Source organism: Rousettus aegyptiacus, unplaced genomic scaffold (assembly GCF_014176215.1).
Source record: "Rousettus aegyptiacus isolate mRouAeg1 unplaced genomic scaffold, mRouAeg1.p scaffold_m13_p_17, whole genome shotgun sequence".
NCBI classification, from domain to species: domain Eukaryota; kingdom Metazoa; phylum Chordata; class Mammalia; order Chiroptera; family Pteropodidae; genus Rousettus; species Rousettus aegyptiacus.
The window spans coordinates 8616993-8640965 of NW_023416292.1; the positions used below are offsets into that span (position 1 = coordinate 8616993).

At 35.8% G+C, this 23973-nt stretch overlaps 1 protein-coding gene across 1 annotated transcript in view; it reads left to right on the forward strand.

The window, feature by feature from the left end:
• DTL (denticleless E3 ubiquitin protein ligase homolog) overlaps positions 1–23973 on the forward strand; it is a 43561-nt gene that overhangs the window by 15666 nt on the left and 3922 nt on the right. Inside the window, exons 8-14 of the mRNA XM_016166505.2 lie at positions 364–437; positions 1759–1862; positions 2138–2242; positions 8048–8160; positions 13478–13567; positions 15944–16076; positions 22972–23804. Coding sequence (XP_016021991.1) covers positions 364–437; positions 1759–1862; positions 2138–2242; positions 8048–8160; positions 13478–13567; positions 15944–16076; positions 22972–23804 — 1452 coding nt within the window. The remainder of the gene's footprint in view (positions 1–363; positions 438–1758; positions 1863–2137; positions 2243–8047; positions 8161–13477; positions 13568–15943; positions 16077–22971; positions 23805–23973) is intronic.

The following is a 23973-nucleotide window of genomic DNA, read 5'->3' on the forward strand; positions in this document are numbered from 1 at the left end:
AACATTTTATAGATGAAACAGGAAAGTTAAATGAGTTTCTTACGGATACATAGCTTATCGACGCTAGCCTAAGTAGGGCCCGTAGGCTTGAACAAGTTAAATCTCTTGATCACCAATTTGTTTCTTGACTGTAAGTCGAAGTGTTAACACTATATAGTATAATTTAATGATGTTTAGGTAAAAGTACTTCTTGGTCAGCATATATATCTGATTTTTGGAGAGGAAAGGATTATTGGAGAGAAAAGATTTAGTCTAACTCAGAGTTTGGGAGGAGAAAAAGCACCTTTAGTACCTTGGTGTCTTGAAGGTGAAGATTGCGATATCCAAAATAGAATTTCCTTCTTTTCTCCCTTGTGCTGTTAGGATTTCCAACAGAGTGTTACTGTGGTCCTCTTTCAAGATGAAAATACATTAATCTCAGCAGGAGCTGTGGATGGGTAAGAGTTCATTTTTTGGTTCTTTAGACAAGGTCTGTTTCATGAACTGTGATGGAGAAGTCACCCAGCCCCATTATAACTGAATGTATATGCTTTTAACTTTCAACATAGTGAGTACCCAGGTAAAAATACAAACTATAGATCATTCTGGAAAAGATATAGTTAGGACTCTTGCTCAATTAATTGAGATAATATACATGTCACACTTAGCACGTGTGAGCAGTGTTGGCTGCTATTATAGAGAAGCTGGATGGGTAGCTTGCTTGTCTATGCACTACAATTTAGTCAGTGATCTTTTTTTGAGGAGTGAAATTTCTGCTATCTTGGAGCTTATCTTCTTGGGTTTAGTAAGATCCTAAAAGAAGAAATCTGATTCCAAAGATGTAATTGACATTGCTGGGATCGATAGTAAGGCCTAATGACTTTTATGTACCTACAACCCATCCATGATTGGTCTGAATTTTTATCTTCCAAATAAGTTTGTGGTACTTCTTGATTGGTTGCTTTGTTAGAATAAAAGTTATGTGAGTACAGTGACTCTTTCTTTTTTAAGCACCCTTTGCTCCCTTATTTGCCCATTATATCTCCAGGACATTAATGCCTTCAACAAATGTAATTTTAAAAGGTGGTGGCTTAATAAACTAGGATTTCTGTTGTGTCCTCTGGACACTGAAACTTCTGTGGACCCAGTTCTGAGGCACGAATGAAGGATTATCTGAAAGTTTATCAGTTGTGCTAGTGAATGGCTGTGAGAGCTTGCTCTGTTTGTTTCCAAGGATACTGACTGCCCTGTTCCACCAAGTTTGTGTTTTCAAGCTGCCTACAAATTAGATATAGAGGAATAAGACAAATATCTCATTAGATGAAATGAAAAAGTACTTTATTTTACAGGGAAATTTGTTTAGATTACTTAAGGAGTTACATATAGAGAGATAACCATAGGGACAGAGCTTGTTACTTATGTTGTCAGAGGTCATATGGAGATTATTAAAGGCGTGGGAGATTTTTTTTTTTCTACAAGCAATTAAACAATGACTATCAGTGCCCAACTTTCATCTTCCTTTTCCGCTCCCTTGAAATAAACACAAAGTTACCTAACACTGGGTCGGGTCACATCTGTTTCCCTTCTACCAGAATTGTAAGCCTGACATTGGAGACAACAGAAAGAGATAATTCATTCTTTACGATGAGATGTCCTCACTGTACCTGGTTGATGTGCTAGAGGAGTTAGATTAAAAGTCATTTTACATTCATTATAGTTGGAACTGGTTGGGGTTGGAGAAGGACTACAAAATAACTGTTTCTTTATCTTGGTTTTTAGGGTAATCAAAATATGGGATTTACGTAAGAATTATACTGCTTATCGACAAGAACCTATAGCATCCAAGTCTTTCCTGTACCCAGGTAGCAGCACTCGAAAACTAGGTAAGCTTTTCTGTAGACCGTAGGACTTTTTTGTAGGACTTTTTAGGAGATATAAGTTTTTGTTAAAATTTTAAAATATCAAACTCATTTTCAGCAACACAAGACTTGAGAAACTCTAATATGTGGTTGCATAAACAAGAATATATTTGGTTTGTATATATTTCAGGGAAGAATTTTGATGATTCTTCTTATGGAATAATCTTTTAGCCTCATCATTTTACCTCATTACTTCTCACTGTCACCAGGACATGCTAACTAAAGTTTCCCTTCTCCAGGATACTCAAGTCTGATTTTAGATTCCACCGGCTCTACTTTATTTGCCAACTGCACAGATGACAACATCTACATGTTCAATATGACTGGATTAAAGACTTCTCCAGGTAAGAGCTTAGTCATTCAAATTCTTACCCAGAAACTAATGCAGACTTTTTTGTTAATGATAATTTAATGTTGATTTTTTTCTAAGCCAAATTTATTAAGACATAGGATTTTAGGGTCTTTGATTAGTTCTAGCAGTGTTTTCATAAGTATGCTTTCTTTGTGATGATTTCACAAGTATAAACAGAATCCTGCTCTATGTGACATAACTTATGGCTATGTTAAGAATTATATCAATTTTTGTGGGATGTTCTGCTCAACTTTTGTCTTGTTTGTGGGTTCATTAAATCAGGGGCCTGAATTTTTTAAGCCCCTAAAATAATTCCCACCTACCTTAGCCTTCTCAATGTTAGACAGAGACTTTTATCTCTTTTATGTTTTCCCCACCCTTACCCTTTTTTCTTCAGGGAAATTAAAAGTGAAATCTGATATTTTAAGCTAATAAATGACATTTTAAAAAAGAAACCATAGTTTCTCCAGTGTACTCTAAGGGTTATTTGAGGTGCATAATTTTAAGAACATTATTAATTACTTAAGCAAACTACATGTTAGTAACCTGGCTCTTTCTCAGATATGGCTCTGTCGGAAATAGACTTTGAATTCTATAACCAATTTCCTTGATCTACCCAGTTTCCACAAAAGTAAGACGTGCTGGTAAACAAGAAATCTCAAAATAGTACAGAACTTAGCAGGCTTTTATAGAAGTTTCCAAAGACTGCCCTGAGCCATTATTAGGACTTCATCTGTGACAGCATCACAGTTGGCATTTCCAATGCCCTGAAATAGGTCTAGTGTTGTCTAAACAAGACGAGCATTTGGGAAAAGGATTTTATAACTTTTGCTGTTTTCCTGAATGGAATCAGAATTTGAACAACTTCTAATTCGGTTATCATGTTGTTATAGTGTGGCACTGAAAGGAACCTGGAGTTCAATTTTGTCCCTCTTCCATCAAACAGATATGCCCAAGGCCACTTTATTAATAATTAAGCAACTTTTTTCCTGTGCTCCTAAAATAATTTAATTGGCTCTCTAGATACATAGATATGTAGATAGATATGTAGAGAGAGAGAGAGATAGTTTCTTAAAAATTGAGTAACAGACAAATGTGTGTATGTGTGACACATCTGGTGATTGCTTGTCTTTTTCAAAACTTCAAAAAGGATCCTGGGCTCAAAACTTGATCTCCCATACTTTTAATTCACAGAATTTTATTACACTAAGTGATGCTCATAAGGACAACTCTGAAGCACTTTAATGAAGCACTTAAGAGCCCAAATTATCAAAGAAAGATTAAATTGATCTAATTAAAGCCAAGAGGTTTGAGAAGTATTTTTTGCATGATTTGAGACATTAATAGTATACATTTTGCTAGCCTTTCTTATTCCAGCAGAGGGCAATAAACACTTATAGGTATAGTGGGAAATTTGGTCTACAGTTTTTCATTCATAGTTTATAGAGTTGAGAAAGATGAACAGTTAGATTTTGAAGTTGTATTCAGAATAAAGGAGTCTGTTTATTTTATGTATTGTTTGGGTGGAAGAAATTTTCCTGTACCCTTCTAGGTTCTTCTGGCTGGTCTAAGAATTAAATCGATGTATCACAGATTTACAGGAGAAAATTCAATTTAATTTTGTATATAAAGGGTTCCACAAGAATATTGGAGGAGGGCATGGACAGACTGGGCAGTTGAGCTTATATGCTGTCTTGAGCTAAGGAGAAGGCGGTAGTGGTTTGGGACTTGAGAGGGGAGGAAGGCAAATCACATAGAGATGGAAAAGCAATTGTTTGATAAATAAATGTTTGCTGAGCCATACAGAGACAATGGAACACAGAGCAAATCTCTGATCTCTAGTCTTCCCTCCCCATACCTAGCCCATATTCTTTATAGATACCTCTGGTAATAGCTCTATTCTGGGAACATGCCCCTTATGTAAATTCTTTTAGACAGTTAAAGGGGAAGTAACAAGAAAAACTTCATGAATCTTCTGTTTCTTAGAAATAATCAGCTTAAATTAATCCTCATGCCAAAGAGACGCATTTTACAATCTAGAAGCTGCTTTGGTAGATTGTTCCGTCTCACTGACCAGTGTCTTAGTCCTGACAGTAGCCCAGTTAAATTCATTTCAAGAGGCAGTCATACACTTGGTTTCATAAGTTAGGCCTATATGTGTAAGCAAGAATTTAGGTATTTAATAAGCGGCATGTCTGGGCAAACAAAAGCAAAACAAAAGTTAATGGGTAGAGCAAATTATAAACTACTTTCTGAGCCTAGCAGGCAGCCAGTTAAGATTTCTGGATGTCAGAGTTGAAGCATCTTTTGCAGAAGGAAATGTCTTTGATGATGTCATCAGACGTTCAGGTAAACTTTCTGAATGGCTTATGCAACAACAGGCATGAAAATTGTCTAAACATGGAATATTGTGGTGATTTCTCTTAAGTTTATATTAAGTTGTTCAGCTTTAGTTTGTAGGGCTTCAGGAAAAGGGCAGCTTTAGTTCTCAATGATCCCAAGTCAAAAGTGAAGGAAAAATTGGAAATGTTAGTTTAGAGAGTTGTTAGCCAAGTATTTGAGGAAACTAGAATTCAGGATCCAGTCCAATTTATAGGTAGAAAACAAAACCTCAAAGACAGTTAATAGAAATAGAATCTAATATCTGCAAGTACGTATTATAGTTTCCATTGGAACAAAATGTTTTTTCTCTAAAAAGCACCCTTATTTTTATCAAAGATAGCCAAATTAAAATTAATTATTTGTAGAGTAAGTCAAGTTTCAAAAATCTTGGCCTGACTGTTTACATAAATGCATCAAGAATAGCAATTGATCATATAGGCTCTTTTAAATCTATATTGCTGGAACTTTCATAAGATATCTCCAGATTAAACTTTTAACAGCCTCTTGAGACTAAGAAGCCAAGCCAAATACTTGCCATCAGATTTTACCTGTAATACCTTTAGATTTGGGTTAATTCTTCTCTTCTTGAGGTCTCCAAAATATCCTCAGAGTCCTGCACCTGCCAGGAAGTTACCTTTCTTTCAACCTGGTAAAGCTGCTGGGAACCCTCTAAGCCAGTTATCAGGCTAGTATTTCCAGAGGGTCTTTATTGACTTCCATAAAGCTAATCTTAGATCCTTAAAGCTGTCTGGTCATATCTGAGTCTATGCATGTCTCTCTCAAACATAACATTCCAGTCAAAGCTTTGGTAGTATAACAAGTATTTCCAATTCTGTCCTGTTACAAAGGGAACTGATTCTTAGTGAATTTATGTAAATAACTATACTGCCATGGAAATAAGAATACCAACTAAGACTTTCCGAATTCTATAGAGATCAAATAGGGAGAAAAAGATAAATCTTTCAATCCTGCTTAGAAAGGTATAATTTACCAAATTGCTGTGGATCTTAGGTAACTCAGGAGGAAGAAAACTGTCCTTACTTCTATAAATTAAAGATTAAAGAACCAGTAATACTTCAAATAAAAAGTTATAAAAATTATAATCATCTTAATTAGTTCATTTAGTCCCATGTAATTAATTTGTGTTGATATTTTGTTAGCAGTTTTATGAAGCCATCAATTTCCATTAGAGTTACAAATGCTTACCCAGTTCAGTGATATTATCTGAAAGTTATCAGAAACCTATATTCTAGAATATTTTCCATGAATCTCTTTGAAGATGAAGCACGTTTGCAAAAGCATCACTGTAAAACAAAAACTGTCTGTAAATGACAAAAACTTAGTTAAAATCCGATTACAATGCAATTGACAAAAAAATTTAGTTCTCTCTCTAGCACTATTTAAGATAGTAGAATTATTAGTCATAACACAACCAGGAAAGTTTTTTAGGGATTGCATAGAATTTTTAGAACACTTATGTTAATAATATTCACCCATGCAATATAACTTTTAAGGTTTATCAACACATATTTGGCACCGTTTTCCATGTAATTTAACATACCAAATAAGCCAATTAGTTTAATGACCTTTTTCTTTCTTTTTTTTTTTTTTTTTTTTTTTTATGAAAAAGAGAACAAATCCTTTGAAATGTTCTAGGGGCCCTCTAGAAAATTACAAAGTTAGTTGAAGTTAAAAGGACTTCATTTAAAATTTGATCATGGAAAATTTGTCAAAAAATATCAAAAAGTTTTAGAACACTCAAATATGATCATAGGTCACTATGAGACAGTACTTAGTTCTCCATTTAACTGTGGTGACAAAGACTTTTCAGGTAAATACAGAAAGTTAAATAGTTGTAAGTAAAACTCAGCTCTTAAAATCAAAGGCTTGATAACATAAGAGATTATTTAGATAAAATATAAAATCACTATTTTTTAGGTAGATTACTTATAGGTAAAGAAAAACTTTTCATAATCTCTTCACCAAGAACAGACTGAAAGTCCAATTGATACTAAAACTCATTTACTTAACTAAATTTATTCCAATCTTAACCAGTTTGACCATGCATAAAACTCTTTTCTCAAGATCCTTTTTCACAAACCTATAACTTTTTTACATTCAGATTATTTTAGTAGCTTTAATTACATATATTAATTAGAATTTTTAACACAAACCTTGATTTTTAGTGAAAACTAAGAAGTAAACAATTGTTTGTTATGCCAGTTTTTTTTTTTGATTGGCAAACTATGGATATAATTCATAATTTCTAGAAACATGTTTGCTCATAGTACAATCTTTCAGTAAAGCACATGCATAATTACTAATAGACCCAAACACAGTAGGTCTGTAATATGGGTATCTACTGATTCACATCCTGCTTAACTTTACAGTGAAAATGTTTAATGTAGAGTGTTTGATATGTAGGCTTTTTCCTGAAAAGCTATAAATACAAAGATTTTTTTTCCAGTTTTATTCTAGCAAAAGGTAGGGATTTCTGTGAAATCAGATTTCTGGAAAGCTGTTAAGTTCCTTTTTTTCCCCTCTGGTAGCATATTGGAGTGAAATTTTTTCGTGCCCAAACGTATTCTTAAAATGTATTCTTAATTTCTCTGCTGACAGATTTCCTTTTTCTTTTATTTCCTTGTAGTAGTGTTCTAATGCCAGAGACCTCAGGTTTTGGTCTCCCAGGATAGAAGAACCTGTCGATCACATTATACTAGATTAGATTATTTGCGCTTTTACCATGGATAGTGAGAAGTTAAACCTAAAGTCTAAACGAAACCTAGTTGGAGTATCTTACAAATGACCAGAGCTACTAGCGACTTCTACTATTCAACCTACTTAAAGCGCTGGGTTAAAAAGATTCCCTCATCCCATATAAGCTATCTATAAATCTCTTTTTACTTATTTTATTGCCTATTCATGCAATAAATGTTTGAATACCTATTTTATTTAAAGTACTATAATGTCTAGTGAGGAAAGAATAAGATATGTGAAATTTATCCTCAAGAGATTTGAAAGAAAGACCAATGTATTATGCAATGCAGAAAGCCCTGCCCTGGGATGGGGAGAGAGTATATAATAAATGCATTTTACTAAAAAATTGGACATTGGTTCCATTCTTGTCCTTTAAGAATGTTTTTCATCACTTTCTTTATAACTATCCCCATGTCAAGTATTTGGATTTAGATCATGAGATTAAATCTAATATAAAGCCTATTTCTGATATTTCCTTTATTTTCTGGCAATGTCTAGTTCCCTTTTAATTTGGTGACTATAGCTTGACCATTAACTTCAATAGTCAATGCACTAATAAAACTCATTAGAACATGTATACTATCTGCATTTTATTTGAACACTGGAAATAAAAAATAAAATAAAATAAACAAGTAATTTGGTTTTTCCCCTCTGGCAGTGGCTATCTTCAATGGACATCAGAACTCTACCTTTTACATTAAATCCAGTCTTAGTCCAGATGACCAGTTTTTAGTCAGTGGCTCAAGTGATGAAGCTGCCTACATCTGGAAGGTAAGTGGTCAAACTTCCCCCACAAATGTAAGACTAAAGTATTCTTACAAATATTTCTTCTGTCCATGATGAAGTAAGTTTAGTATAAACACATACTGTTAACTTTTTCTACCTTAGATGTTCTGTAAAAGTTGCTTCTTGCCTCTTAATGTAATAACCAGACTCTTACTCTATTTGTCACAGAATGTATCACACTTTCATGACCAGAGCTTCCCAGAAATAACAATTCGTATCTTCCAATAGTTTCACAGATTATTAGGAAATTTGGAAATTGGGTAACTGGAAAGCACCTTAATTACTTTGTTCGGTTCCCTGGAAAAACATGCTGTACTGCCTTTCTTCCCTGTGTTTTCAAACTCGCATTAAAAATATGTGTCGTACTTTGATTATGTCAGTCTATACCCAAAATAGCCATAGAGCCTTGCACAAAACACTCGGAAATATTTGTATAATAATTATATTCATTACTCTTGTCTTATAAGTGGTTCAGTCTTCAGGCTGCTAAAATAGATGTGGCTACTCTATTAGTTTTGTATATATTTAATAGCATTATTTAATTTTTTTTTTTGATTTTACAGATTTCCCATTTCTGTTACACAAATTTATATGTATATCTACCTGCACATATTTTTACTTTTCAAATAACAGTGATTCTAAGGTGACTGCTGTAAGCTAAGAAATATAAAGCTGTTCATTTGAAGTCCAGTGGGGAAAATTGAAATGTTACACACCAAGTAGCATTTACTGACCACTGAAAAATAGCTCTCATGGGAATAATTAATCATAGAAATGTCTAGGAGTTCAAGAGAAAGAAAAACATTAGGCATTGTTTTCCTTGAGCTAGAAATTATCTTCTGGGTTTCCTCGTAATTTCATAAATGTCCTTGATGTTGGTGAACTGAAATGTCCTTGACATTAACTCTAAATTCCAAAATGTATGAACTCACCATAATGGCTAAAATTTTATAGGCTCATAGGTTCAATCAGATCCCTTCTCTGGAGAAAATTATATTATTTTTAGTCCTGCCAACTCCTAGGAAATCATATCTTTAATGTTGTTTTAGGACCAGGGTAGAACCTGCCAGGTGTGAAGCATAGTTCCTTAGTTTAATTTCATCTGGTCTTGGGAACAGTACTAACAAATGATTTCTCTATAAGTCTAGAGTTGTAAAAAGGCAACGCTGCCTTATTAAAAGCTTTTAGTAACAGTATTCTAGATGGTCACAAGGTGGAGATATTGTTCTATGCAAGATGCTTTTGTGTTGGAGTTGCCTCTTTCTACAAGCATATTTATTTTATTCGTTGTATTTTTAAATGTAAATTTGCTTATAAAACATATGCTTGAGGTTTCTATCTTGTGATAAGAGTTTTTACCTAGCTTCTTGTCTATAAAATTCTTCCAACTTGAATTTTAAACTTTAATAATGTATGTCACTAGCACTAATGCTTCTGTCTTATATTTTCAAATTTGGTCTTATGTATATTATCTCACTATTTTCCTATTTTCCCGTTCTCCTTCTTTCACTGTCTTAACTACACTTCTTTCTCTAACTTTGGCTCCCAGTTTATCAGGACTTTATTCCTACCAAAGTTTGTATCTTTTAAATTTCTTCTTAAAAAGAAATTCAGACATGCCAAAAAGTATAATAAAGGATTATCTAAAAAATACTTATGCACCAATTATTTGTTAAAATCAGTTTCTTAATAATGTACATAATTATGTTAATAATTATATGTTATGTGTATATATATGCATACAGATATAGTTTTATTGCCAATTCTTACAAAGTTCCTCCCTATCTCTCTTCTCTAATGTACAGAGGCCTTTTTTTGTTGTTTCAGGGAATGAAAGTTGAGGCATATTTCTTCTCTTTAAAGACACTCAACAAAGATACTTGACTGTTGTTGGTAACCCATTTTCAGATATTTAATTAGTGGCTGTCACATACATGGGTGACCCTTTCTGAATTCCTAGGCCGGGTCACATGTTAGTGCTGAATGACGTGGTTCAGACATGATGTTCTCCTGCCTGTCCACACATAACTCAGTGTGCATACTCTGATATTTGAGATCCTGGCAAGCTTACTGCTCCTAAAATTGAATTTGCCCAGTGAGGTCGTTCAGTTTCTCTTTCCCATGATAATAAAAACAAGAGGGATTTAAAAACAATTTCACACAAGCCGAGTATCCAACTTGTTAGGTTGTCTTATAATTCTGCTACATTTTCAAAAAGTCAGAATCCTCTCAAGTGTTAGGAATTTTCCTACATTGAAAAGTCCATGGGCACAAGAAGACACAGTGAAAGAAAGGAGTTTTAGATCTTAAGACAGTCGCCTTTTAATCCTCACCACTGCCCAGCAAAGGGGAGATGTAATATAGGTAGACTCTGATATTGAGGCCCAAGATTTAAAATAAAAATTTAATATTATATTTTTCCTATACAATTTCCTACCTCCCCCTCCCCCACCCCCACATTCCCTGGTTCATTTCTGATATAGCCACTGAATAGTATTGAAGCGGTTATAAATAAACTGATTTGGCACAGTCATTCTACTGCCGACTGGCAAAGCCTTGAGCCTGACACTTTAGGAAGTGTAAATGATCTCATGGCAGAAATAAAGATTAGATTTGGTTTCTAACTGGGCAGAGTAAGGAAATTATTTGAGGAAAGGTGCTGATCTATTTTGCATGTTTAAGTATATAAAGTGTCTTATAAGGTCTGTAGGTTAGAGCCAGTTACTTCTAGAGGTACCTTCATAGTTCTAGGAATTTAACTTTGAGATTCTTATGCCTTAAAGTAAAGTCTTTATTTTATAACAAGTAGAACATGTAAGAAAGGATAATTTTCTGTGTTTTGACCATCCCCAGAATGCATAGTTATAAATGACTCTTGGACTTAGTAGTCTCCTCTTCCTACTTAAAAGTAGAGGGAGGCTTTTTAAAAAATGAGATCATGTAATTATGGTCATATTTTTATAATGAAGTAACAATAGATAAAAAACATATTTGAATAAAAACGAAGCCACCTGAGTTTCATTAAAAGAAATTAATCTCCTTTCAAGTAGTCCCCAAGTACACTATACCATGCTAGGATAGTCCTAACCTGTGTAAACACTTGCTGCTAATGTTCATAAAAACTGTTGGGGACATTAGTTCTCATTTCAGCCCACAACATGCCCCTCCCTCCATTTTTTAAAAATTTAGATAGAATTCATATGATGTAAAATTCACTATTTTAGTCATTTTAACATGTACAATTCAGTGGTTTTGAGTGTACTCAGAATATTATTCAACCATCACCATTGCCCCATTCCCATTTTTATCACTCCAAAAAGAAATTCCGTACCTTTTAAGAATCACTCTCCATTCCCCCACTGGCCCTAGCCCGTGGGAAACCATAGGTTAGTGGTTTTGCCTATTTCGAACATTTCATATAAATGGAATCATACCGTAATGCAATCTTTTATGTCTGGCTTCTTTTTATTTAACAATGTTTTCAAGGTTTGTCATTATTTCATATATCCTTTTTATGGCTGAGTATTCCATTGTATGTATAGACCATATTTTATTTTTTTCATCAGTCGTTGGACATTTGAATTATTCTACTTTTTGGCTTTATGAATAAAGCTACTATGAACAATTGTGTACAAGTTCTTGTTTGAACATATATGTTCAATTCTCCTAGGAGTACATTCCTAAGAGTAGAATTGCTGGATTGTATGGTAATTAATTCTGTTTAACTTTTTGAGGAAACTTCCCCCCATTTTTAATGGCTATATAAAGTACCTGGCTCATGGTAATTATTCAACAAATGCTGACTTTTATCATCATTATTATTATTCCTACTTTATTATCAAATTGTAAAATTTTTCAAGGAATCTATCCTTTGTTTTTTCTCTTAGATCCTGTAAATAAATTCAGTAATGTACATGCATTCTGTTGGTGGATGTTTGGTTTTTCTTTAAATTTATTTTAATCTTAGAGTACATGTTTAGGTTCTCCTAGGCATTGTAATGGTTGGGACCCATTATTAGAGAATTTCCATGACTATTGAGATAGTTAGAGACTATATTGAAAGTCTTCTCAAATATGCTACCTCGTGAGAGAATAAGTTATTGTTCTCTGTGGCATTCTAGGAATAGACATTGAGACCCTTTAGAATACTATTCAACAAAAAGCTTCCTTTTCTGTTAAACTTTAGTTAACCCAGCAAGGCAAATGTGCCATTTAACCCAAGAGAAGAGTAGTAATAATTAAGTTGGATAACCTTATGAATCAGCATGTCAAATCTCTTAGCTACAATCTGAGGATTCTATTAAGTTTACTTAGTCATTCTCACAAATATTCTTTCTAGAATCGCCTCCACTTTCTTCATATAAATGAGCAATGATTCATAGCCTCGGGAAAACGAAAAGAGAATAATTTCTCTTTTTCAAACACACATGCTAACAATAGTTATGTGAGTTTGTACTCCATATTGTGCTAATTATTTCCCATGACCTCTGAAAGGGATTGACAGCTCTTGAATAGACAGCTGTCAAATTCATATCACTAGTGACATTCAGGGAGAGGGAAAATTGATTCTTAGTTGCGTTTGTAGTATTACACACTGTGACCCTTTTTATACATTAAAATATAGCAATACTTGAAAATTCAATATTTCTTTAAGCAAATTAACCAAAATAAAACTTTGGAGGCATTTTTCTTCTAAAAAGGATACCAAAGTGCTATGTAAAATATAGTTTATATCTTAGAAATGAAGGGATATAACTTTGGATTGAGTCTTCTTTTGGAAGAAAAACTGCCCTCTTTTCCCAAGAGAGCTGGTAGCATATTTTAGGTACCTTAAAGATTTAGTTCCTGTAGTGTTCTTAGAGGTGCTGGCTACAGAAGATCTTAAAGTGTCTAAGCTATGTAAAAACAGGACTCCACTTGAAGTGCGCTACTTAGTAGCTGAACCTCATCCTTCCATAAAGTTTATCAGCTAAGAGATGAGAAACAATGCCAATCTTGAATTTTAGTCAAAATATGTATGGCTAGATAGTCCTGATTTGAAATAAGACCTCTACTGGTATCTAAGCTCGTTATTTACTTCCTTTGGCTATTTTCACTCTGTTTTCTGAGATCAATGACAAAAATACTTTCATTGCCCATTGAGACTCATTTTCTGAGCTATAACTAGGCATGTCTAGGGGCTTTTGGTAACAACCTTTAAGATCTTTAAGGCACAACTATGGAGAGATTCAAACCCTCTGTCTGGGAAACCTAATGTTGGTACTCTGCTGACTTGTTTGGGTTTTTTTTTATTGTGCACTAGGTCTCCACACCCTGGCATCCTCCTACTGTGCTCCTCGGTCATTCTCAAGAGGTCACTTCTGTGTGCTGGTGTCCATCAGATTTCACAAAGGTTCGTAAACAAATCTCCGTGGTTTCTTTAAAAAGTAGATCATAGATGTGTTGGTTTTCCCAAGGTTAGAGAGTTATATAGACTTCCATACTTAAATAGAGATTTAAAAGATTTAGAGGCCATATAGGATCTATGTCAGCATTGATCATATATATCCCACTTTACCATTAGAGAAATTATATTATGCACTAAAGAACAAGGATAGATTTCTTGGTTCCCTAGAGTCCGTTATTTCCTAAACATAGAACTGAGTTTTTAGGGTAATTAAAATTTGATCTTAAAATCTAAAGTCGGAACTAGTGTTTCTAACTTTCTGGATATTTTAAATTTGGTGTATTGAAGGTAACATCTTGACTGTTCTTCTGGTTTGGGTTTTCACATTTTGCCTAAACGGTATTTACTATGAAGTCTTAACAATGTTAGGTTGTCTGTGACTAAATATCATAAAAAGTAGTTCCAAAATGTTTTAGCCACTCTGGAAAGAAGAAAATCCTCTCACATTAAAAAAAAAAAAAAAATTAATAATGATACTTAAAAACAAATCAAAAAACCTAAAAGGTAGTAAGGCCAGAAACAAGCTCCATGTATGTGCAGGGATTTCATATAATAGTAGCCCAAGTTCCACACACTTTTCTGGCCCCACCTGCGCTGGTCTTTGGGTTATTCTGGGTTCATAGGAAACCACTATGTGGACATATCCCGTTCTTATATTGATATTTGGAAGGTTTTGTTCCCATCTAGTTTATCTTCCAAAAACTTCTCATGGTCTGGTCTACCTACTCCTGGCATCCCTGCTAGCTCTCCGGTGCTACTGTGGATATCTTTTTATTCTGTATGCCTATATAACCATTTTCTGTGGTCAGTTTTATGATAGACCTTTTTTTGGAATCATTGCTTAAATTACCAATAATTACATTGGCATTACACCAATGTCATTTTCCTCTGCTTCCAGCAAAATAATCCGCTTTTAACATGGGAGTTCTGTATCTTCATAGAACTTATACTAAGAACTTATATACTAAATGGTTTTTTAATTATTCAGTTAATTATGTCATCTCTTTGCAACTATCATGTGTTGACCTCGTTTCTATGCACAGAAAAGAGTCAAAGAAAGTGGCAGGGCTGTTACCTATACTAGTATGACGGCCACCGGTTTTAAAAAGTTTTTAAAGATAACTTTGTCCCTAGCCTAGAGTTAGAAAGGTGAAATACAGTGTAAGAGGGAAAAAAGGAAAGATATAGACTTTGAAATTGGAAATATTTGAATCTACTAGCTCCGCCACTTAATTATGGTAACTTTAGGTAAATAACTTTATTCCCATTTTCTAGATGAAATTATTTGAGTACAGGGCTTTTTATATTGTGAAAATTAAATAAGATGAAGAATGTAAATTATCAGACACAGTGGGTACTCTGTAGATAATAACCTTTGTTAATGGACTATAGAGTAACTGAGGATTCCAAGCATTTTTGTTAAGCAGTTAAATATGTGTGTCTTCTTTTGGCCTCCCAGTAAGGAAAGGAAAAAGCTGCCAGTCTCTTGGGGGCCAAGACTTAAGAGAACGTGTGTTCTTTTTTTTCTATCTCTTTAGTGACTGAAATAGAGAAATTATATAAACAAATGCTGGGGAACAGCTCTGGTACCAGTGGCCATTTGCCACAAGCTCTTCAAGCTGGACTTTCTCTGCCATAAAAGGCTTGGGACCAAGATCAGGAATGGTCAGATATTTTTAAAGGGGCAAAGGTTATTTTTAACTTCTTTCAGCCAAGTGAACTTGTTTTCCCAGATTGCTCCTTTACCTATCTGGAAAAAATCTCAAAGGAATAGTTTCATTCTACTTGTCATAGCCTACCAGAATCATGGACTAAAAGTCTGATCTTGGAAACGATCCCATTATTTTACAAAGCAGCCAGAACATGCAGAATTCAGAAGAAAGTCGTAGAAATTGAATGTTGGTGACATATGCTGATCAATCATTTAAGAGGAAGAGAGAGTTAAAAAGATACCTTAATTAAATATTTCACCATTATATAGATGATGATAAAGATATTGACTTGCCCAGCTTCTTGAGAATAAAATGAAATGAACCTGGTTTATAGTACAGCATTAGGTTTGGTAAGAAATGACTGGTAATGAAAGACATACCAGTAGAATGTATATAAAGAAGAAACTAGAGAGTACACTGATTTGAAAATCTGCAGTGGTTCCTGAAAGCAAGGAATAGAATTATATTATCTTTCAGATCCTGTTTTCTATATCCTGTTTATATCAAACAAAATAGTTTTCCAGTCATGAGCCTTTAAGACACATCTACTTTTTATGTTGTTGGAAATCTTTAATTCAAACTTCTTAAATCTCTTCTTCATTCTCCTTAGATTGCTACCTGCTCTGATGACAATACACTGAAAATCTGGCGCTTGAACAGAGGCTTAGAGGAGAAACCAGGAGATAAACTCTCACTAGTGGGTTGGGCCTCTCAGAAGAAGAAAGAGGCAAGAGCTGACCTAGGTAAGGAACCCATACATTTTTATACATTTTTTAGAGTTTGATTGGTTTAGTTCTACAATGCAGAGAGATAAGCTAGATTTGATGTTGTTTTGGTATATTTTTAAAGGAAAGCATCATCTTCTTGACATTTCTTTTAGATAAATATTTTCTGAGTACTACTGTGTTTATCATCTACAAAAGACACTGCAATACAGTGGCGAATTTATTATTTTTAAAATATTTGTCAAACACCCACTATGTGCTAGGCACTACTCTAAGTTGCCTGGGGTTCAGCAACATACAAAAGAATCAAAAATCTCAAAGATGTAAATGAAGCCTACATGTTAGTGTGAGAGGCAATAAACAAGTTAAAGAAGTAAAATATGTACTATGTTGTATAACAATATGTTTAGGAAAAAAGGTAAACAGGAAAGGAAGAAGCAAAGTATGCTGTTAAAATTTTAAATTAGGTGCCCAAGGAAGCCTCAATGAAAAGACGACATTTGGGTAAAGAAAGTGAAGTAGTGAGCCATGTGGATCTTTCGACAGACAGAAAGAGCAGCAAGTGCTAAGGTCCTGACGGAGGAGCAGACCTGACATACTTTCTGTTCCTCGAAGAGGCTGATGTGGCTATAGTCCCTGTGGTTGGAGTGGGCAAAGAAAGAGGGGAATAGTTGTAGAAAATGAGGTTCTTGTACTATTTTGGCTTTTGTTCAAAAAGACAAAAAGCTGTTGGAGGGTTTTAAGTAGAGGGGTATTATGATCTGCCTTTTCTTAACTCGATCATTCTTATACTCCTTAGTTGAAAACAAATTGGAATAATTTAGGAAGTAACGATGACTTGGAGCAGAGTGGTAGTGAAGATATCACAAGAATCTTCAAATTCTGGATATGTTTACAAGAGCAAACAGAGTTTGCTGTGACAACAGATGTAGGATGTAAGGGAGAGTTATCAAGTATAACTTCAGGACCTAGAAGGATGGAATTGCCGTAAACCTAGGTAGGAATCACTACAGGAGAAGCAGGTTTAGGGGGGAATAGCTGAAGTTTCATTTGAATATGATCATTAGATTTCCAAACAGATGTCAGAGACCAGGTTAGATGTTTAATATTCTGCAGTTCAGGGCTGGAGTTGTACATTTAGGATTCATCAACATCTAGGTGAAAGCAGTTATAGATAGAAAAGAGAATAGGTCTGGGGTCTGAGCTGAGGAACACCTCAGTGTTTAGAGGTTGAAGAGGTGAAGGAACAAGCACAACCAGAGAAGTAAGAGAAGAATCAGGAGAATATTGTGTCTTGTAAGCCAAGTGAATGAAGGAGAGAGTAATGAGTTTGGTCAGATGTTTTTGGCATACCAAATGAGATGAGGGCTAAAAATCGGCCTTTGGTTTTGGCAATATGAGGGTTATTTGATAACAATAATGAGAGCAGTTTCAGTGGGATGTTGGTCTGATTGGTGTTGTTCAGAGGGTGGGAGAAGAGAACTTGGAGACTACAAGTGTAAAAGCCTCTTTCAAGGAGTTTTGCTAGCAAGAAGGAGAGAAATGAAGTAGTAGCTGAAGGAAGAAGCAGTGTTGAAGTTTGTTTTTTGTTTTAAATGAGAGTATATCGTGTGATTGATGAATCTTATGGGGGCAGGGGGAATTGAGGTAGGGAAATTTGCGGAGCAATGCCCTCAAGTAAGTAGGAGGAGATGATAACTAATATACAAGTAGGAGGGCAGGCCTTTGCCAGGAATGTGCATAATTCATCCAAAGTAATTGGAAAGAAGGCAGAATATATAAGCATGGTGAAGGTAGGTGGATAGATGGACAGAAGTTTCCTTCTGTTCTGATACCTTCTATCAGGAATAAGTATGAGGAAGGAGATAGAGAGTTGAGGAGAGATACAGTCTAAAATAGTCATGTAAATAATAGAAGAGTAAATGAACCAAGGAGATATGATTGTTGGACAGTAAGAGTCAACTTAGGGCTAGCAGTCAGTCATTGAAAGTGAACTGTCAGCATTAGTATGTGTCTGCTGCACAGGTGCATGTACACTGTAAGTGGAGAGTTGGATTTAACCGGGGATGGGGTTTAAGTCCACAAGTGTGATGAAGTGAAAGAGAGTCAAGGAGTTGAGGGTAGATATGATAGGATGGTTGTGATTAACTATGGGATTTAAACTGGGTGAGGAGGGAAGTGAGACTATAATGGGGCTGAGGGACAGTAGAAGTGGTAAGATTAATGAATCAAGGATCCCCTGGGAATGAAGGATTGTTGGATTTGGAGTACTAAAGGGAGTCAGGAAAATAGGTGGTTATTGAAATTGAAATAATGGAGGATTTGCAGGTATTGTTAATAGTAATGCTTTGCAGGCTTAAGTGAATGAGAGGACAAGGCTATTATAGAAAGAGGTCACAAAACTGAGAAACAAAGGTATTGGAAAGATTGTGTATGTTGGTTTTGTAATAACCATGAATTGAAAGGGGTAGTTGTTGAAGAGATGACAGTGAACCAAAAGCAAAATCTTCCAAGCACTTTTGCCAGGCAAAGAGGATCCTGATGTTATCGATAGATTTATAGTAATAAGCTTGAAATTCAAGTTTAAAGATTCATTTTATATTAGCCATCAAGGCCTAAGATAATGAGAATTGAAAGTAAGACAGATTATGTGTTGATTTTTCTAAGACTTATTTATTTCATCTCTTAAGATGTCATAAGCAAAACTAGAATCCATAGGGGCCTTTTACTCTAAGTCTACTTTTGTAAAGTCTTTGATGCCTTTATTTTTGGTTTTGGTTTTTGGTTTCTTTAAAAACTTTTTTTTTTTTTTTGTTAGTGTTGTAGTTTAACAGGTTAGCTCATTGTGCAGGGGTGAATATGATACATAGCAGTCCCCAGACACCCTGCCCCACAGTTCCTCTTTCCCAGGACCAACCACTTTCAAATCTTTTAACTGATTCTTTGTTACATACATCTATATCTCTAAAAAATAATTGTTTCTATTTCTTTAAGGGTTTTTTTTTTTGTTTTTGTTTTGCAATTTTAAACGTCATCTATTCATTTTATAGTAGGTTTTGAAATCGAAAGTCTGAGTCTTCCAGTTTTTCCCTTCTTTTCCAAGATTGCTTTGACTATTCTTGGTTTCTTATCTCTCCGTACAAATTTTAGGATCTCTGGGATTTTGTTAGAGATTTCGTTGAATCCGTAGATCAGTTTTGGTAGTATTGTCATATTAATAATGTTAAGTCTTCTGATCCATGAATGGGATGTATATCTGCTGCCTTGTCTTCATAGGTACTTTTCTTTCTCTTCCTAGTTTAGGAAAACGTAAAAGAGAAGAATTATATGAGGAAAAGGCCATTAGTATTTCTACCACTCATAATGTATATATATTTTTTAAATTTATGCTTTCAGCACCTGGTCTTCCTAGGTGGTCTCCCATCAAAGTACTAACCAGGCTCAACACTGCTTAGCTTCTGAGATCAGACATTGGGCTTGTTCAGAGTGACATGGCCATAGACAATGGACAATGTATGGCTCCACTAGGGCGCAAACCTGGGGCCTTCTGCATGTAAAGCAGACATGCTGACTGCTACACTATGGAACCACGTCCCCACTCATATAATTTTAATGAACATTTTTAGGGTTTTTTTTTTTTTTAGATGTTTTCCTTATCCATAGAGATTTTCACTGAGCATGATGTTCTAATCACTTTCTGTTACCTTTTTAACAAAACATTTAAAATAGTCCACTGAGTAAGTGTTCCATAGTTTACCTAGCTGTTTTCTTATAGTTGGACATTTTGTTTCCAATATTCTATGAAAAATTTTTTCTGGATTTAGGGTCCCTCCTTTCATTAAAATAGATCTCCAGAGGTGGACTTTCCATGTAAATGGTTATGACCATTTTTGATAAAAAGCATGTTGCTTTTAACTATTTGTTTTTACTGTATCATTAATTATTCCTCATTTTGGAAGCCAGGTCACAAAAGGAGTTATGGTACATATTGACCAAATTGTACCATAATAATAACAGCAACATCATACAGCCATTATTGAGTACTAGCACAATTAAAGGACTGGCTTAGATTATCTCATTTAATTCCCCAAACAACTGAAACTGAAGCCCAGGGAAGTTAGACTTGCCTAAGATTGCACGTCTATGAAGTTGAAGTAGAGCCAGAGTTCAGCCCTTACAGTCTGATTCTAGAGCATATCCTTGGAAGCACTCTGCAGTACTGCCTCCTGTAGGAACTCAGCACAGCAGGCTAAGTTCAAGTTATGACCAGACCAGGAGTTACACCTAGACTTTTCCACTTCTGGGTAACGCTAGAGGTATTCTGAAGAGCACTACAGGGCAGCAACCTGACATGAGTGCCAAAGGTTGGTACACTGGCCTTTCAGCCCTGGCTATGTGTCAGAACCACTTGTGGAGCTTTTTAAAAGTTTGTGTGTCCCCAGAGATTGCTCAGTAGGTCTGGGGTAGGGCCCAAGTACCTGTATTTTTATAAAGCTCCAAGTGAGTCCGCTATGCAGCAAGGATTAAGAACTGCTACCCTGGGCATTATTGAGTGACAAAGATGATTATCCTTATCTTAAAGAGGAAGAAACCTTACCTGTTCTATCTTAAGTGCTGCTGTGGTCACATAAGTCAGCCAAATACTTAAGATTTGTTTTTTGTTTTTTTGGGTTTTTTGTTTTTTTTTCATGCCTGGAACCCCACCCTCATCCCTCTCAGCAGTAATGAGATTCAACAGTTTAATAGTTCTTGGCTAGGTACATTTTAGTCATTTCACTTAAAAATGACTAAATCATCATCACCTGCCCTCTAGGTGCTCACAGTCTAGTCCCTGAGGCAGACACAAAGTCATAGTACATTATAAACATTACTCCTAGCTGTTTAAACAAAGAGAACCCATTCCCTCTGGGAAGGGAGGAAAGAAGTTTGTGATTTCCACACAATGGAGTTAACATTGTCATCAGAGCCTGCAAACGTAAGAATTTTTGCCTGGCAGAGAAGGGGCAGACTTGGCAAGAAAACCACATGCATAAAGACAGAGATGTGACAGTGTGACAGGAAGCAGTGAGTCGTCTGTAACGGGATACTACAGTAGCATAGTACATGATAAGTTTGAAAAGGTAGGGTGAGGCCAGATGGCAAACACTTACGTGGAAAGAAGCTGCCAATTGACCGATTCATAGTAACCTTTCTTTAATTTCTCAGAGGAACTGACTTTCAGGAAGGCTCGAGGGCAGTAACCCAGTTTATGCTGCTGTCATGTCTCCTGCAGTACTTAGAGTTAATAGGGGGTGATGCACTTAAGCAGATGAAGTGCTAATGTGTCGTGCTTGAGTCTGTAGGCCAATATGGTGACTTACTATCCAGCTGTTAAAAAGAATGTACTGCATCTAAGTGTACTTCTACATAAAGAGATGTAAAGAGAAAAAGATTCACTGTCCAGAGAAAAGAGCACATTGCAGAATTTGTATTTGTGTGTAACTGTTGGGATTTTTTCAGGTACGAGATACATATACCTTAGTGTGTGCTAATACGCACATAGAAAATTGTGGGATGCACATGAGTGAAATGAGAAGGCTGAAAGAGTACTTTTTACTTTTTACCATATTCTCCTCTGTGGTAACTGAATTTTTTGCTATGAGCTTTTATTACTTTTATAATCTAATTACTGTTAAAAAGAAAAACGATTTAAAATTTGACCCAGAGTTTTGTTAACCTTCAAAGTTAACAAAATCTTCCCTTTTACCCCCATGGTCTATTCCTTCCTTCGTTATGACATATTGAAGGAAGGATACCCCAACTTTCCACCACATCGGATTTCCCACTGGCCTTTAGTAAATACTTCAGACGTCTTCCCTCAGATATCAGGAACTTATAAATCTGCTTTATTCCTGGCCCAGCTTTTCCTTCTCCCCTAATCGTGCCTTTAAATCAGCATCTTATAGAAACTCATACTGTTTTAGGACTTTCCACCCTAAATGTACACTTCAGCCCACTTTAATGGCAATAATGACTGTAGCAGCTGTGCAGTGGCTGTTGACCTGTGCTGACAAGTGAAGCAAATGAAAGGTTCCTTTCCTTTTGAAATAATAACTACACTCAAGCTCTAGAACATGAATGTGAGAACTATCACCAGACACTCCAAGGACAGGTGCCTGTCACTCCCCTTTCCATAGTACATTATAACAAAATGGAGTTTTCTGGTATTGATCTTTATCAAAGGAGCAGTATCATTTTGGCCATTACTAAACATATGATTGGTGAGAAAAGTTTAGGCAAAAGTCGATTTGTAGACTTTCTCCTTCTCAAGAGAAGGCTGTTTGAGTAGTGAATAATGTACAGGGTAACTGCCTGAAATTCGCACTTGTACTGAAATTAGTACTTGTAAATCTTTATTCTAACTAAAAGGGAGATTGCATTTTTATGTCGCCTATCCTAAATTCGGTTGCATATAAATGCGATTGAATAATTAAACTGAATTAAATATCAGAGCTATAGTTCAAAGACCGTGACTGAGAAATAAATAAATGCCTTTCCCTTGTTAATTTGAAGACAGGAACACTACTCTAGAAAGTTCATAAGGAAAGTGAGAAAATATACAGTATTATCTGTGGTAGGACTGGAGGGGGAAGAAGCCTGAAGTTTATAAGAATTTTTGTTCTTTTCAATTCTGTGTTTTCTAGGTTTTTACAAGTATGTGTCTTACAGTGGAGTGGTTGGGAGGCTGGCAATTAGAAAGGGGGAAGGAAAATGCTCAGTGGTGAATCAAATGATTTATGCGCTCTATTCACTGGGAAATCAACACCTGGATGATTAAGTTAGCTATAATGTTCCTCGATGCCAATTTGGGGATTTTCTTTGGCTTTCACTTCTGAGTTTGGTTTTTTTGTTTTTTTCTTTTTTTCTTTTCCAGTAACAGCGACAAGTAGCCAGAGTACTCCTGCCAAAGCCCCCAGAGTAAAGAGCAGTCCATCTATTTCCTCCCCTTCCTCAGCGGCTTGTGCTCCAAGCTGTGCTGGAGACCTCCCTCTTCCTTCAAATACTCCCACCTTCTCCATTAAAACCCCTCCTGCCAAGGCCCGATCTCCCATCAGCAGAAGAGGCTCGGTCTCCTCAGTATCTCCCAAGCCACCCTCATCTTTCAAGATGTCCATTAGAAACTGGATGACCCAAACACCTTCTTCATCACCACCCATCACTCCACCTGCTTCTGAGACCAAGATCACATCTCCGAGAAAAGCCCTCATTCCTGTGAGCCTGAAAGCATCCCAAGCAGTGGCTTGCTCTGAGTCTAGAAACAGAGTAAAGAGGAGGCTAGACTCAAGTTGTCTGGAGAATGTGAAACAAAAGTGTGTGAAGAGTTGCAACTGTGTGACTGAGCTTGATGACCCAGTTGAAAAGCTGCATTTGGATCTGTGCTGCCTGACCGGTAACCAGGAAGACCTTGGTAAGGACTCCTTAGGTCCTACCAAACCAAGCAAGATTGAGGGAGCCAGTATGAGTGTCTCAGAGCCTCCTTCTCCTGCCAGTCCCTATGCTTCAGAAGGCTGCGGAACACTAGCGCTTCCTTTGGGATCTTGTGGAGAAGGGTCTGAAGTGGTAGGCAAAGAGAATAGCTCCCCAGAGAATAAAAACTGGTTATTGGCCATGGCAGCCAAACGGAAGGCTGAGAATTCATCTCCACGAAGTCCTTCATCCCAGACCCCCAATTCCAGGAGACAGAGTGGAAAGACTTCTCCCGGCCCGGTAAGTCAGCAGTTGTGGGAAGATGCATTTCCTGCCTTAAAGGGAACAAGTACAGTTCCCTCCTCGGAAGTCAGAATGCTTTTTTTTTTTTTCTTGAATAAATCTATTTATTCCTGGGGGTGCCAGGTGTAGCACATGAAAATGCAGGACAAATATTGCATGGGACATA